This window comes from Colletotrichum graminicola, assembly GCF_000149035.1.
Source record: "Colletotrichum graminicola M1.001 genomic scaffold supercont1.29, whole genome shotgun sequence".
NCBI lineage: Eukaryota > Fungi > Ascomycota > Sordariomycetes > Glomerellales > Glomerellaceae > Colletotrichum > Colletotrichum graminicola.
Window position 1 is genome coordinate 1 of NW_007361033.1, and position 15923 is coordinate 15923.

Consider the following 15923-nt stretch of genomic DNA (forward strand, 5'->3'; position numbering starts at 1 on the left):
AGGAAATATATTAAAGTAGTAGTTATAAACTAAGAATAAAAAGAGGTAAATAGCGTTATAGCACCTATTAGAACGCTATATATAATATATAAACGTATTAGTTTAATAAAGAGATATATAAAGTAAAGAATTTTAAGTAGTTTAAATTAATTTAACTATATTACTATTAGTTCTCTATTATTTATATAAGGTAGTTATAGTAAGCTAATTACTTTAGTTATCTAATTAACGTACTTATTATATATATTATACTTAAATATAAGTATTTTCTTTATCTTAGTAAACTATAAGTAAGTAATAAAATTTACTTAAAACTTATAATTCTTTATAGTAAAACTATAGAGAGTAAAGGTAAATATAGAAATTAATATATAAGACTTATAAAGAAAATTACTTTAGGAATTAATATATAAACACTGCCTTTATATAGGCGCTACTATATATACCTTTAATTAGTTTTAAATTTTATTATTAGTATAACTTAATCCTACTAGACCTACTAAAGGTAACTTATTCTCTTTACTATCTAATTAATTTAATCTTTATCTTATTTATACTATATACTTATTATAGCTTTAAATTATATACTAAGGCAGCCAACCTAACCTACTTACCTTACTAATATAGGTTATATCCTTAAAGAGCAGCCTTTACTTAATTATAAGTAATATTTATTATTTAGTAACCTTTTATTATCTCCCTTATTAAAATATAGCTATCTTAGTAGTAGCTAATTTTATAAAGTTAGTAATCCTTAAAAGTAATATAACTTTATTACTAAGCTTCTAGCTAATACCTTATAAGGTATATAACCCCTTTTATAGTATAAACTATATTACTTTAGTTTAGAGCTTATATTTTACCTTATATACTATTTCTTTTATAGAATAATAAAAAGCTAGTCAACTACTCTCTAGTACCTCTCTCTAGAGCTTAGTGTCTTTCTCTTAACTAGGTTATCTTAATAACCTTCTTATCTTACTATATAGTAGTTTAATTTTTCTTTTAACTTATTTATTAGGTTATTAAGGCTAATTAATAGCTAACTACTATACTTTTTTAATAATAAAACTTTATTTATTAATAGTAAGTAAAATAAGGTTCTTAAGTTAATTTATTACTATATTTACCTTAATAATAATCTTTTTCTTAAAGTAAAGCGTCTTTTTAACTATAGCCTTATATTATATCTAAAGTAACTAATTATTTTCTTTTTCTATAAGTAAGATCTTAAACCTACTAATCCTTAGTAACCTAAAAGAAATAGTTAACGCCTTCTTTAATTAAGTAAATACTTTTATAAAGACTAATAAGTTTAGTATTATAAAGTAATTTAAATATAAAGCCTAAGGCTAATTTAAGTAATATACCTTCTAGTGTAATTAGTTTAAAAAGCCTAGGCCTAGTAAAAGTACTAGTATTTAATAGTATAAGTCCTAAAAGAATAGCTATAAATAGTAAATAATTATAAAAGGTCTTAAAGAGAGGAAATAGCTATTATATTATTATTAAGACCTTTAGTATAGTTAGTATAACTATAGCCTTAGCCTTAAGGTATTTATATCTTTATCTTATTATAAGCTTACTTAACTTATAATAAATATAATTAATATAATAAGCTAATAAGTTAGTAGTTAGGTATATACTATATATACTATTATTTAAAAGTAGTTTTTAAATTCTTTATTTACCTAATAAGATATCTATAATACTAAAGCTTATATAAACTAAGAGAAGCTAAGTAGGTATTCCTTAACTATAGCTTTAATTAAGTTATTTAATAAGTAAAGTATCCTATATATAGTAAAATAAGTAGATAATAAGCTAGACTACCTTATTAGCCTTATCTAGACTTTCTCTTATTATCTTAAAATATAAAAGTAATTCCTTAAAGTAATTAGTTTTAATAATACCTATAATACTAATTACTTTAAACTTCTACTTTTTTAGGCTACTAAGTAGACCTATCTTAGATCTATTTATAACGCTATATTTAGCCTTATTAATAATAAATAACTAAAAAGCTTTTAGTTTCTTTTAGTTAGTATTTACTAACTTATAGACTAAAACTTAGTTTAGTATCTTATTATTATAATTATAGACTATAATAAGTAAATAAAGGCTATACTAAATAAGTAGTTTCTAAGGGTTTAGTAATAGCTTTATATTTATTATATTAACTTTAATATTATACTTAGGGCTAAATAGGAATAGATTAAGAACTATAGTTATAGTAGTAATAGTAGTAAGTTAGATAATAAAGCTAATTAGCTACTAATATAAGTAATAGCCTAGCTTAGTAATAAAGACTAAGCCTATATTACTATATAGTTAGATAAGCTTTTCCCTTATATATATTATAAGGTCTTTATAATATAAAAGCTTATTATCTTTACTAAGACTAAATATGCTATTAAGGAAGCCTAGATTAAGCTTTATAAAGAGTTTATTAACTAACGCCTTATTCTTTAGTACCTCTATATAATATAACTACTTTTAAAAGTATAGTAGGCTTACTACTTTATTTAAAATTACTAGAACTTTAGTATTTATATTACCTCTAGTATAAAGTTAAGTAATAATAATATTAAGGGCTATCTCTTAAATAGTCTAAGTTACTTATATTAACTTATTAATATTATATAAGATATAATTAGTAACTAAGAGTTATACTTTAAGTAAGCTTATACTAAAGATAAAGTCCTTAAAAGCTAGAAGTATATAAGGACTTACCTTAAGCTCCTTAGTAAACTTTAGACACTACTTTTTTTAAAGTACTTAATATTAATTAGAAAGTAATAGTAGCTAGCTAAAAAGGTAATACCTTTTAGTAAAAGACTATTCTTAGCCTCTATTAAAAAAATAGTTTAGACTATATAGTTTTAACTAAGCTTAGTATTTTATACTACTATAAGATTTTTACTAAGATATTAAATTTAGTAATCTTTAGTAAGTAAGAGGTATACCCTTAGTAGTATCTTTAAGAGACGTTTTTTTAATCTATACTAATAAATCCTTAATCTAAATATTATAGTATCTCTTTATAGTAAGCTAAAGAATACTATATAGCTTATCTTATTATAATTAGCTTTACTTTAAGAGGGCTAGTTAGCTAGCTAGAAATATACCTAAAGTTATAGCTAAGGTATAAGTAGTAAGAAGTAAGGCTACCTACTTAAAAGTAAGAATAAGTACTTACTATTTAGGTTAATATAAAAAGTAAGTTAATAAAGTTAAAGCTAGATTTTAACTTTATCTTAGCGCTAGATAAGAAGCTAGTCTAGTGTTTTTAGTAAAAAAGAAATAATAAGAAGTTCTATAAGTAAATAGCTACTTTAGCCTAGTATTTAGAGGATATAGAGTTAGTAAGAAATAGTTAGTAGTAATAATAAACCCTTATAACTATATTATAAAAAGGTAGCTAGGTAGTAAGCCTTTTTAACTATATAGCCTTATTTAAGATTTATAAAAAAAAGTAAAAAGTAATATATCTTTATAAAGCTTAAATAAGAAAAAGGTTACCTTTTATAGCTATAAAAAAGAGCTTAGTAAGAGAGTTACCTTTTATAGCTATAGAAATAGATGTAATTAAGGGCTCCTTTTTATAGCTATAAAGGTTACCTCTTATAAAGTATATTTTCTATAGCTATAAATAGAACTCTCTTATAGACTTTATTTCTTATAGTTATATAGGTTAATTAGATAATAGTAGAAAGAAATAGTAAAGGTGTTAGTAAAATTAGGTTTACTGCCTTTATAGAGATATACTAAATCTTTAAACTAATTAGAGGTATATATAGTAGCGCCTATATAAAGGTAGCGTCTATATATTAATTTATAGCGCCTATATATTAATTCCTATAAGAATATATACTAAAAGTAATATTACTATACTTTATAGCTAAGAACTTCTTTACTAAGTAATAAAGCTTTAATCCCTTATATATAATAATATATAACACCTTACTTAAGATATAACGTTAATACTTATAAGATTAGCTTCTAGCTCCTAGCTTATACTAACTTAAGGAGTTACTATAAAGTATACTTATAATACACTTTATATACTTAACCCTCCTTAGGGTAGGCTTAGAAGTCCTAGCCTAACTACCTCTCTTAGCCTCTTTCTTTTTTTCTACCTTAAAGGTAGCTTATACTATATAAATAGGTTAGTAATAAGTTACTTAGTAAATAGTAAGTAGTAATATACTTTTAGTGTTATACTAAAGAAACTTTTATAGTATAGCCTAGCCCCTAGCTATAGCTATAGCTAGGGTATAAGGGGAAAAAAAGGTATTAGTATTAAAGGCTTATAAGCTATCTCTTTTTTTATATTTTATTTTTATACTTATAATAAGGTTATTAAGGACCTTATTACTTTTATAGCCTTTATTTTAATTATACTAATACTAAATATTAGTATTACTTAGTAATATAAAGGTAAGCTAATAGTAAACTACTTATATTAAGAGGGATAACTATAAGCTAGTTATTTAAAGTATTAAAGAGGCTACTACTTCTTTTTACTACTTTATATTACTTAGTGTAATACTTAAGTACTATTATATACACTATAGTAATATACGTATATATAGCCTTTTTATTTCTTTTAGTAAGTATTTATTTAAAATAATTAGTATTATAAATTACTTAGTTTATAATAAGTAATTATAGTAACCTATAACTATAGAATAAAGTAAAAAAGATATAATAATATATATAGTTATTATTATTAATAATAAAAAGAATAAAAAAAAGCCTAACCTTTACTTAATAAAAAGTTAAATAATTATAAAGTAAAAAAGTAGTTAAATAGTTATTTCTTAGCTAATTAGAGGCTACTATTTTACTTAATAATTTATATAGCTAGAGGTATAAAAATAAAAATAAATATAGTAATTTATTCCTTTTAATAAAGGCTTATATAGTATTTTCTTTATATAGTAGTTACCTTTTATAACTAGGCTTTATAAAGTACTATATATACTTTACTTTATCTACTTAATAGTAATTTCTTTTATATTTAGTAGTTTTTAGGCGTATAATAGTTTATAAATAGTTACTTATACCTAGGGGGGTATATTATAATACCCTTATATATATTATATATATCTAGCTTTAGTTAGCTAATTTCTTTAGACTAGAGAAATAGTTATTCTAAAATAAGCCTTATTTCTATATAGCTAACCTACTTAAAGAATACGTATTTCTTTAGGCTAGATTACCTATCTCTACACTGTAAATAGTTAAGCCGTTTTCCCTATAATCTTTCCTACCTAAACAGTGCCTCTATAATATAAAATTAGTAGGTATAATAGCTTTAGCGTCTTAGTTGTCTGGTCTATAGTATTAGTCTTAGCTGAATTATGTGTATTAAATCTTACTTATATGTTGCTTATGTTAGTAGCGTAAAAGCGGCACTGGCCTTTGATTGGCTCCTCCTTAGGGTAATACAGGATAGTGAAGTCCTTGGATGCGAGAGCGTAAAGGTCCTGGTTAGCCTCTCTGGTATATTCTTTACTGGATACTATTATTTTTGCGGTGCGATCTAACTTAGGTATGAAGGTAACAAGTGGATTACTGTTACTGTCTGGGTAACTAGGAGTAACTTTTCCTCTTGTTAAGATTTTCTAGTCTTGGCGGTCTTGTAACTAAGCTTGACGGTATCTCTTAATGGCTTTTGTCTTTTTTTGGCGCCGAAGGCTGTGGAGCGAGTTGATAAGCTTGTTTCTTATAGCATTATTGGTTGCTGCTTTGATCTGCTGTTGAAGGAGCATGACATTTCTACTCCTCTTTAACTCTTGCTCTATTCTAGCAGGCAGAGTAGTCGGTGCACCTTATTTACGAAAATTCTTAAGGCCCTGAAAATAATTGTTTGGCGTATGGTCTGCCTTTTTACCTAGAAAGGCGCTTAAGCTGTCTACTGACGAGCAGTTGGCTACATAACTAGCCCTAAAGATGCGGGTGTCTGCCTGATTAATATACTGCGATCTTTTAACCTTAGTGTATCTTTTTAAGGTCTAGTTAATAAGATTAAAAGTAATATAATTAGTTAGGACTTACTATTAACTTGTTGCCTAAGAAAGCGCCGTATTTAGTGAATAGAAGGAGTAACACTAACATAGCCTGCTAATTTTAATAAGGAATGAAAATCCTTGCGAAACGCTCCTACAGTCAAGGTCTTCTTGAGATCTTTTTTGTCTTAAGCAAAACCGCGAATGATTGGGACATCAAGAGCATCCTCTTTCTAGTGGAAAAGATGAACTGTGTTACTATCTAATATTTCCTAGCCCTAGAGATCCTCTGGTCTATTGTAGCTAAAGAGGGCTTTATCTGCTAAAGCTAGGACTAGTAATAATACGGTAATATTGTGTTAAAGAACAGGGTGGTCCTGCCTAGCGGTTCTATATCTGCAAAATAAATTAGTTAGTTTCTATTATCTTGTGGAAATTACGTACTTATAGTTATCTATATTCTAATTGTTTTTTATAAATCTCTAGTTAAACTTCTAGAAGTACTGGTAGCTGTTGCTGGTTGGCTGTTGTGCTCAAATAATTTTGATATCCTATAACTATAAGCATCCCAGGAGCGTTACGGATTGGGGAACGTTACCTTATACGGGAGCCTACTAACGAATAGAGAGCTGATTCTTCCCCTGCTTGCTGTATAGAGTATAAGTAGTAGGTGGTTTTGAACCCTTGCCCTCTGATTTAGGACAGACAGATTAGTCTAAACTGCCTAAATAACTTAGTTAAGGACTATTAGGCTGAGGTTGTACTTAGGCTTTTTGATATCCTTAAGGACCTCTTCCTTGGTGAGGACTCTTCTTATCTACTGTTGCGTAGTTTTGTCAGTTGGAAAAGGAAGAAGAGTGCGGTATAAGAGTATATATATAGTAAATTTTGCTATTCTATACCTTATCTGTTTCTGTTTTAGTGACAAAGGTAAATATATGGAAAAAGTCTTCTGCTCTGGTAACTATTGATTTAACTGATAGTCTCCTATTCTTAGTGATCTTCCCTATGCTAGAGTCAATTTAGAAGCGGAAAAAGTCCTTGGTCTGCGCTAAGTTGGGAGCAGGGGAATATAGCCCTAATACTCTATTGCAAGTAAGGTCGAAATCTAGCACTTCTGCCTTTGAGTTGATTGCCTCCTTATAGAGCTTATTCTAGTGCTATCTGTGACTATTAGCTAGTTGGCCTTGGCGTTTAGTTGACACTCAACTTATGTGGTGTATTGGTCTAGAATAGTGCTGTGTATTGCTACTGTGTTTTGACTGTATCTCTCTAGTTTTGTTTGAGTGTCTTGCTCCTGGTGAGCGCCTCTCTTATAGCCTTTTGCTTTTGCTACAGTAACAACATCTTTAGGGGCTTTACGTATTTAGAGTGATTAGATAGAAATATAGCGTTCTTAGCGGGGGAGTAGAGATAATCTAATAAAGGTAATTAAACACTGCAACTTAGAACTTTAATTAAGAAGAGAGAGGTTTGAGAAATGTAAAACCGCGCTGTAGGGCTATTAATACTTGCCTATGAGGGTGTCTTTTCTGTTTCCTGTTTACTATACTCGTACCATCCTTAAGGCAAGCGACACCAGCATAAGCAGCAAATCAAGTCTGAGCGCTGGGAGTGTGTGTACGTACTGTTTTGTGCTTAGCGGCTGGCGGTGGGCGCTTACACTAATATGCTAATAACAAACGCCCCTCCATTTATGTACCTGCTTACCTAACTCACCCGACTTATCAAAATCATCACCTAACGAGGTAATAAAGCAGCCAGAGCAAGGTAAGCAGCTGGGTGAGGCGATCGCACTTAAACCACCTAGTTTGCCGCCACTTGGCTTGTGGAAAGAGAAGTTTTCTTTTGTTAACGACGAAGTGCCTAAATGTGTCAAGCATGCCTTTTTTGCCATGTCACTAGACGAGAAGAGACGAAGCTTCAAGCCGCGGCTGTGGAAAGCTAAGGCTAACCCTGAGACGGTAGTCGAGCAGTGCGCATTCGTTGGTTGTCACTCGGATATTGGGGGAGGGAATCCCGACTGTGGTCTTTCCATGATCTCGCTCATCTGGATGATAGGAAAAATCCAGCAGCATAGTCATGCTAACTTTGACGAGAAAGTTCTTGTCCAATTTGTGTTTCCACACCAAGCAAAGAAAATGATTTGGAGGACCCCACAGATGGAACTGAAGAACTATGCTGGAACTACAGGTGAGTCAAAGAAAGCCCCTGGAGCATAAGAATATACGCTGACCTTTTCCCGAGGGCTGATTCACGAATCGTTTCGTGGATGGTGGCGCATTCCTTGGGCCCTATCACTCGGGATCTGGCACGGGAAGCGTCACAGCATCTTCTATAAGGGTGACGGCGATTTCAAGTTGAAAGTCCATTTCACGGTGAAACTTCTCGGCACTACGTCGAGATGCACATTCAATAAAAGATATGCGTATAAATCTGGAAATTGGGCAAAGAAAACCAATAGCAAGCTTGTGCTCCAGGAGGCTAGAACATCAAAATATGAGTGTATCTGGTTCGACAAGTGGATTAAGATCGCCACTCATTTCCAAAATCAGGCACAAAACGGCGACCCTGTGGAAGATTTAATTAAGGACGTGAACTGGACGAAATTAGCCAGAGATCTAGAATGGAAGGAGCCTGTAGTAAAGATTGAGGCTGACGCGGTCGTCACCCTGATCGAACCTGAGATCAAGGACAACGACAATCTTGATGATGTCGAAACTTGTCCACACTGCGGATCAGAGCCATCAATATAACTAGAATCAATCGTTTTCTGCTTGCCAATGTTCCAACTGTATGACTCCTATGAGCCTTTCTTCCGCGTCTGATACGTCTGCAGTCTCCCTGTTACCAATTCCTGCATGAATGATAACAATTAACATTCTTGAATTCCCAACAGCAGCGTCACTCTAAAGCTTGTCATACACACAGCCAGGCTGCGGTTGCAGGATTAGTATGTAGCCACTGACATCCTGGACGTGTTACTAGTTGTGGGTTCATTCCGGCTTTTGTGCGTAAACCACGTATCTAGAAGAAAAGTCTGAGCGGTTTTCCCTTTCCATAGTTAGGAGACGAACTTACATTGGCCACCAACCGTGAATTGACCTGTCTTTCATGTCCTTCCTGACGTCAACCAGAAAGACCTCGAGCTGTTCCTTCGACCACCCCAAGGCTCTCGTGAACAAGGCCAGACTTAGCCCTGATAACCCTTGTCCCAGGTCCTCATACGTCCACATGCCTACAGCTCCTAGTCAGCAACCCAAAAAGCAACGGGTGCCAGAATAAAAAATAAAAAAAAAAGGCCGTCCAAAATTGCTTACCCAGTTCTTTAAACTTGGGGTCCCTCGGCCACGGGTTCGTGGGCCACTTGTAAATCTTTTCCGTAATGTTGACGAAGCCCGCCTCGGCCAGCTGCTCCTTGTAGAACTTGCAGCTGTCCAGCGGCCGCTTCCATATCGCGGCGGCCTCGAGCATATGCTTCGCCCACGTTTGGGCCGCGCAGTCCGGGCCGACGGTCCCGTCATCGCTCTGCAAATCGAGAAGGATATCGGACAACTCGATCCATCCTCCCGGCTCTAGAAATCTGGAGCAATAGGTTAGCCCGCTTGGAAGCGATAGCGCCGCTGTCGCGCTTGGGGTCCACTGGTGCGTGACATACTCGTAGCTTTGGTGGATGAACCTCGGCCAGTCTGCAATCGAGCCGGTGAGCATTCGACCAAAGATGAAGTCGAATTTGTAGGAGTACGTCCAATCATCTTCTACATCATCGATGTAGAATGTGACGTTTGGCGGAACACTGTCGCATGAGATGTCAGCCAGGAACATCCCTTCTCCCCCAATTGCCGGCGGAAATCTTACAATGCTGGTTGTATTGGGCTAAGATCCACGCCGGTGATCTGAAGAGTCGTATTTTAGTCATGAGCCCCTCCTTTGTTTTCGGTCGCCTGCCTACCAATGCCTCTGGATACTCTTCGGCTGTTGACGTGCAAACAACAGTAGTTAGCATGCGTTCTCCGTTACCTCGGTAGTCGGGATCGGAGTGGGCATACCGACGTCCATAGCCCATATGCCAGTTCCGGTTCCAGCATCAAGGACTCGGTGCAGTGGCTTGTCGCTACCAGCCGGGGAAACGAATAGCTTCCCATCGAATGTGAGCGTATATAAGTGATGTTGGAGGTCTGTGGCGTTTTGGTTGGTGTCATTCCCCCTACTCTGGACTATGATTCGCAAGTCTTACCTAACCTGTCGTTCTCGACCTGCTCACTTCCCAGTCAGTTTGTGCTGTATCTGGCATTCATATGACCGCCTAGAGCTTGTGGGGGCGCTTACGGCGTCATTTGGTAGAACGTATCCTAATTGGTGACCATGTTTAGCAACAAATTCGATTTGTGGATATCACCAATGCGCGACTTACTCCCTTCTCGGAATGCGTGATACGTTCTACCATTCTCCTCCCGGTATCTCATGATGCTGCTTGTCATGGACGCAGATGATTCGAGCACAGACTTTCCCCCGCCAGGTCAGCCTTTTTTGAGTTCAGAGTGGTCAGCACGAGGTGTTTCTTACAACTCCCATGGTCGAATCCGCGTCGTCGTTAGCATCGTTCTCGTCCGCATTCTGCAGCCACAGTGAGCCTTCTCGGCGCGTTCCGCATCTACGGGCAACAAACTCACGTCTGCTTCGAGTGGGCCGGTGTTCGCCGGGGTTGGGTCTGCCATGTTGATCCGCTAGCGGTAGTTCGGCGGTAACGAAGGGGTGTCCGATAGGTCGCGTGTTGCGCGTCCGACTCGATGGGATGGATGAGACCACGCGGGATCAAAGAGGTCAAAACAGATGGGAAAGGGTCAGGAGTCCGGGTTTTCAGAAGCCCTACCGGAATAAGTAACCCTCTTAACTGCTGGGTTGATTGGAGGATCGCAAAGACATTGCTCCTTGGAACCCACGTAGCGGCCCAATCGCAGTCTGCGGAGCCGGAAACTTAGAATTCTAAACGAGGAGACCGCCTCCTTTCCCGACGGTTGAAGCCGCGTGGAAAAGAGCTTGCATCATAACTCCGCCAGGGCTTTCAGTAGCCATTTATGTAGGGATAGGCTGGCCGATGTGATAGGACGGGGGGGCATGACCCCCCCCTTGGAAGTGATATCAGCACGGATGCCATCTCATTGGATCGAAGCTCACCGTCTTACCCGGCCTCCGCTCCGTGCTGCAGAAAAAGGTAGCATTTCCCGCTTCAGCCCCGTAAATCACCTGAAGTCTCAAACCGATGTAACTCGTAAAGACACCGGCACTATTGGCCATGACCCTGCGGGTAAGAAGCTACATAGTAATTTAGAGCATTATCATGCCATTTCTAGGGCGCATGTTTCTTTGACTGTCCCACTGACCTCGGTTGGTCAAGTCAGTCCCCATGCGCTGGCTCTCTTCCCTTGCAGCGGTGCGAGAAGGGGGTTCGTCCCAGCGTTTCCTAGACTTTTCTTTTTCTTGCTCTTCCACGGCCTGAGACACCAGGTATTTCACATCCGCGGTTCAAAGTTTCTTAATTATATTGGCACGCAAACCGGTCCTTGGCTTTTCCTGACCGCCACTATGAGCCGGGACTACCTCGCATATGCGAGCGTCGCTGTATCGGTCCTCATCGCTTACAGTGTCGCCTCCACCGTCAACCAGTGGCTGCGGCTCAGGCACATCAAGGGGCCCCCGAGCGCTGGGTTTTGCAAGTGGTGGCTCCTCCGCGCAGTGGGAGGAGGTAGGGCGCATCTGGACTTTTACGAGGCTTGCGAGAAGTATGGTACGTTTGTGATTTGCTCTAAGCTGCCCTTTCGCCCAAGCGCGAAATAATAATAACGTATTTCCTGTGCCTCCGCGCAGGGTCGATTGTTCGTGTCGGGCCCAACGATCTCATCACCAGCGACCCGGAGTTGATGAAGCGCATGCTCAATGTTCGGACGACTTACCGGCGATCCATCTGGTATGAAGGGATGAGACTCAAGCCCGGCCAAGACAATGTGCTGTCTGCAAGAGACGATGAGTTACATCACAAACTCCGGTCGAAGATGGCCGCCGGTGTAAGCCAAGATCCGCCACCCGGTTATAACCATCTTTTTTTTTCTATCTTGTCCATTTTTGCTAAAACTGAAGCCGTTTGTAGTATTCCGGAAAGGAAGTTGAGAATCTGGAGGCCAAGCTTGACCAGAACGTCCTGCGACTGGTTGACCTGCTCGACAAATACGTCTCAGAGGACAAACCTTTCGACTTTGGCGCCAAGGCCCAGTATTTTACGCTCGACGTCATATCGGACCTTGCTTTCGGGGAGCCGTTTGGAGACTTGGCGACCGACTCGGACGTGCACGAATACATCAAGACGATGGAGCAAAACATGCCAACCATCATCGTGACTAGCGTGCTGCCATGGCTCCTCGCCCTGCTCTCGTCACCCCTGTTCAGGCACATGATGCCGTCCGAGAAAGACGCCATCGGCGTCGGGAAGACCATGGGGTGAGATTGTTTCTGCATGTCTCAAAGTCTATTTCAAACACCCTTATATGAACTTGGGCTTATAGCAATTCGCTGACAACATCGCTCCTCGCCCGACTCACAGTATCGCCAAGCAAGTGGCAGCCGAACGGTTCGGACCCAACAAAAAGGTGCAGAAAGACATGCTTGGGTCCTTTGTCGCGCGAGGGCTTACCCAAGCCGAGGCAGAGTCCGAAATACTCATGCAACTGTGAGCCCCCCCCCCCCCCCCCCCCCCCTTCGGTTTACCTACCTATAGGCTTCATCCTGAACTTTCCAATCAACGGAGGGATATGTGAGCCCCCCGACGTGTCGCTTCGGGAAAACCCTATTTTCATAGGCAGCGTCAGCCCATGGCACTCTCGTACAGCATCGACATGAAGGCCGACGCCGTCCCCCCCCCCCCCCCCCCCCCCCCGAGTTGATTCACATCCATCCCTGCGGTGTTTTCTGACGGCGGAAAAAAGTTTGGCTGGCTCCGATACGACGGCGACCGCCATCCGGGCGACGATCCTCCATGTCATTACGAACCCCAAAGTCACAGCCGCCCTCCGCGCGGAGATCGACGGCGCCAACCTCTCGAGGCCCGTCGTCTCCGACGCCGAGGCGCGCGCGATGCCGTACCTGCAGGCGGTCATCAAGGAGGGCCTCCGCATCTTCCCGCCGGTCGTGGGGCAGATGTCCAAGGAGGTGTGCAACGGCGGCGCCGGCGACACGTTCAAGGGCGTGCACCTCCCGGAGGGCACCAGGATAGGGTACTGCGCGTGGGGGATATTCCGCAGACAGGACATCTGGGGCCCGGACTCCCACCTCTTCCGGCCTGAGCGGTGGTTGGAGGCCGACGCGGAGAGGCTGCGGACGATGGAGGGCACGTTGGAGCTGGTTTTCGGGTACGGCAAGTGGCAGTGCCTGGGTAGGAACGTGGCCTGGATGGAGCTGAACAAAGTCTTTGTCGAGGTTAGTCGCGCTCACGATGTCCATCTAGAGACCGCTGCCAACTGGATACGTTTGCTGACATACAACGCCCAAGCTCTTGAAGAGGTTCGATCTCGTACTGGTCGATCCTACCAATCCCTGGCACTCGGTGTGCAGCGGTGTCTTCTTGCAATCCGAGTACTGGATCCGGGGATACAGAAGAACGACTTCAACAGGTAACTAACGAGGTTTCGAGTAATTCCACGACATGTATACTACTGGTTGATTTGGCGCGGCTCCGATGTTGCATAGCACTGCGTAGCCTGATTGGTCGCTTAGGGTGGCGAGACTGACTATTAAGCCAATCAAAGGCTACGCCTGGGAGAATTCAAGATTATGTCCTGCTCGGTGTAGATGAATAGTTGGAGTACTGATGGACGAGAAGAACATCGCTTGGGGTGCCTCATGTACCATATGTGGTCGCTTAGGTGTAGGATTGAAAACTCACGTCAGATAACCATGTTGCAATAGGTGCTGGTACGCTTCTGAAACAAGTTTGAACTATCATTATATCATGTATTTGACGAGAAATACCGTAGTGTTCAGGTGATCTTTCACTCATGCAGTATCAATGCGTTTTACCTATATATACAGGCTGCGACAAATAACCATCACTCCGACACACTCAAGCCAACTCGGCGACGATGGCATCCAGCCACTTGGCGAGCCTGTACCCCTGCTTCGCGATCTGCATGCTCACCGTCGACTTCGCGCTCGTCGTGTACGCGCCGCCGATTTCCTTCTTCTCTACCGCATCCAGGCCGTTGGGCATCACGACCGTGCACACGAAGGCGTTGCTCTCCGCCGCCCACGCTAGCGCCGTGGCCTCCGGGTCCTCCAGGTCGATGTTCGAAACCCAGGGCCCGGCCGCGTCGGCGCTGAACTCGCCCGACTTGATGTCCTTGGTGAGCGCCGCCGCCCACGGCTTGGCAACGGTCAGCACGTTCTTCCCATCCCCGGCGATGGACTCCGGGATGCTGGTGTCCCAAGCGGCGTGCAGGTTCGTCTTGGTGCCGTTGAAGGTGACGACGACGTCGTTGCCGCCGACGTCGAGGTTCTCGCAGTGCAGCGGCTGGCCGATGTCGCCCGTGAAATGGATCACCATCTTGGCGGCCATCTGGCGCTGCGCGAGGGCCAAGGAGGCGTCGAGCAGGTGCTGGGTGTAGTTGGCGTAGGCCGAGATGATGCACCCCTCAGCCCCGCAGTCGCGCTCGAGGTCGACGCCGCACGAATGGGGCGGGTCGTCGAGGGCGTCGATGAAGTGGTAGGGCGCGCTGTACTTGCCCTCGGCCGTGTAGCGGTACGTGTCGGCCCAGCTGGCGACGCTGGCGAGGTAATTGTCGCTGGTGTCGCCGAGGAGCTGCTGCATGTATGTCTTTGTCTCGGGGGCGACGAAGTTAGTCGCGACATAGGCGACAGTTGCATGGCCTAGAGCACCCCAGGCGAGGGCTCCCGGCAGTGCGGCGGACGCCAGGATCGTGAGGGGGATTAGGCGGGCCATTTGGGTGCCGAGACGGTGTATCTTGTAATACTGAGAGGGGGCTGAGACGAGAGGAAGATGTGAAGGGCGTGAGAGAGACCTTGGCTGGTGAGACTAGATGATACGATGCCACGGCGGCGAAGTGACTGCGGGTTATATACGTATAGAGTAGAGGTATGGAGGTCCACTCGGCACCACGTGTAGTCAAGACTAGATTCCCGTTGGATTAACACAGATTCCACGGACACTGGAAGGGCAGATAGGGCCTCGACAGGGCGAGACCCTGCGGGAAGAGCCATCTGTTCAAGCTTGATGATGTAGAGCATTGTGACCTGCTCCTTTGGGCATCGTGAGGTTCACATTAATGCCGGGCCAACGTTGCCTTGGCCCGCCGATCCGGCTGTGGAGAGGCTGCATCGATGTGCTATTGGACGAGCTCCGCCGGGGCACGCCAGCCCACAACCAGGCCTCGAATGCCGAGTTCCGGGGCAGCGTCGCCCATATCAACAGACCGGACAGTCCAAATACAGCCGTGAGAGGAGGCAGCAAGCAAGACTGGTTATCAAGACGGGTCATTGAGTGTTGAGGTTGGATTACACGTGCATTAGGGGGAAGTAAACGACTCCCGACCCCGCAATCCTGCATCTGGACCTCTCAAAGACAAACGATGGCAGTATATCCGAAAGAGGAAGGTCAGGAATCGTGGCGAAAATTTCTTCTAGGCTCGCGTTTGCTGCGTGGGCTTCATAGTTGGGTAGTTTAGTGATGGGAAGAAAAAGGCCATGGAAGCGGAATGCTACTTGTTCGTCTTCTGGTTGATGAATGAGTCTTTTGTATATGTGTATAATACAGCTATTTTGACAGTTGTTGTTGCTGTTGTTGTTGTTGTACAAGGTGTGGGAGACCTCACACCCGCCTTATCTCGTCTGCGGTGGTAGTGA

At 41.2% G+C, this 15923-nt stretch overlaps 3 protein-coding genes across 3 annotated transcripts; 1 reads left to right on the forward strand and 2 right to left on the reverse strand.

Moving 5' to 3' along the window:
- Positions 1-8635: 8635 nt before the first annotated feature.
- GLRG_07144 (methyltransferase domain-containing protein) lies at positions 8636-10732 on the reverse strand (the record flags this gene model as incomplete). Its single annotated transcript, XM_008097829.1, has 12 exons — positions 8636-8735; positions 9096-9252; positions 9335-9597; positions 9673-9810; positions 9873-9910; positions 9967-9989; positions 10064-10128; positions 10257-10270; positions 10344-10366; positions 10429-10519; positions 10581-10631; positions 10688-10732. The coding sequence occupies 12 exons, from the start codon at positions 10730-10732 to the stop codon at positions 8636-8638; spliced, it is 1008 nt and encodes a 335-aa protein (XP_008096020.1).
- An 868-nt stretch (positions 10733-11600) lies between these two features.
- On the forward strand, positions 11601-13686 carry GLRG_07145 (cytochrome P450; the record flags this gene model as incomplete). The annotated part of the gene is made up of 6 exons (XM_008097830.1): positions 11601-11802; positions 11883-12079; positions 12163-12509; positions 12613-12738; positions 12995-13484; positions 13558-13686. The coding sequence occupies 6 exons, from the start codon at positions 11601-11603 to the stop codon at positions 13684-13686; spliced, it is 1491 nt and encodes a 496-aa protein (XP_008096021.1).
- Positions 13687-14127: 441 nt separating this feature from the next.
- On the reverse strand, positions 14128-15003 carry GLRG_07146 (S1/P1 Nuclease; the record flags this gene model as incomplete). Its single annotated transcript, XM_008097831.1, has 1 exon — positions 14128-15003. One exon carries the CDS (start codon positions 15001-15003, stop codon positions 14128-14130), a length of 876 nt encoding a protein of 291 aa, XP_008096022.1.
- Between the last annotated feature and the right edge of the window lie 920 nt (positions 15004-15923).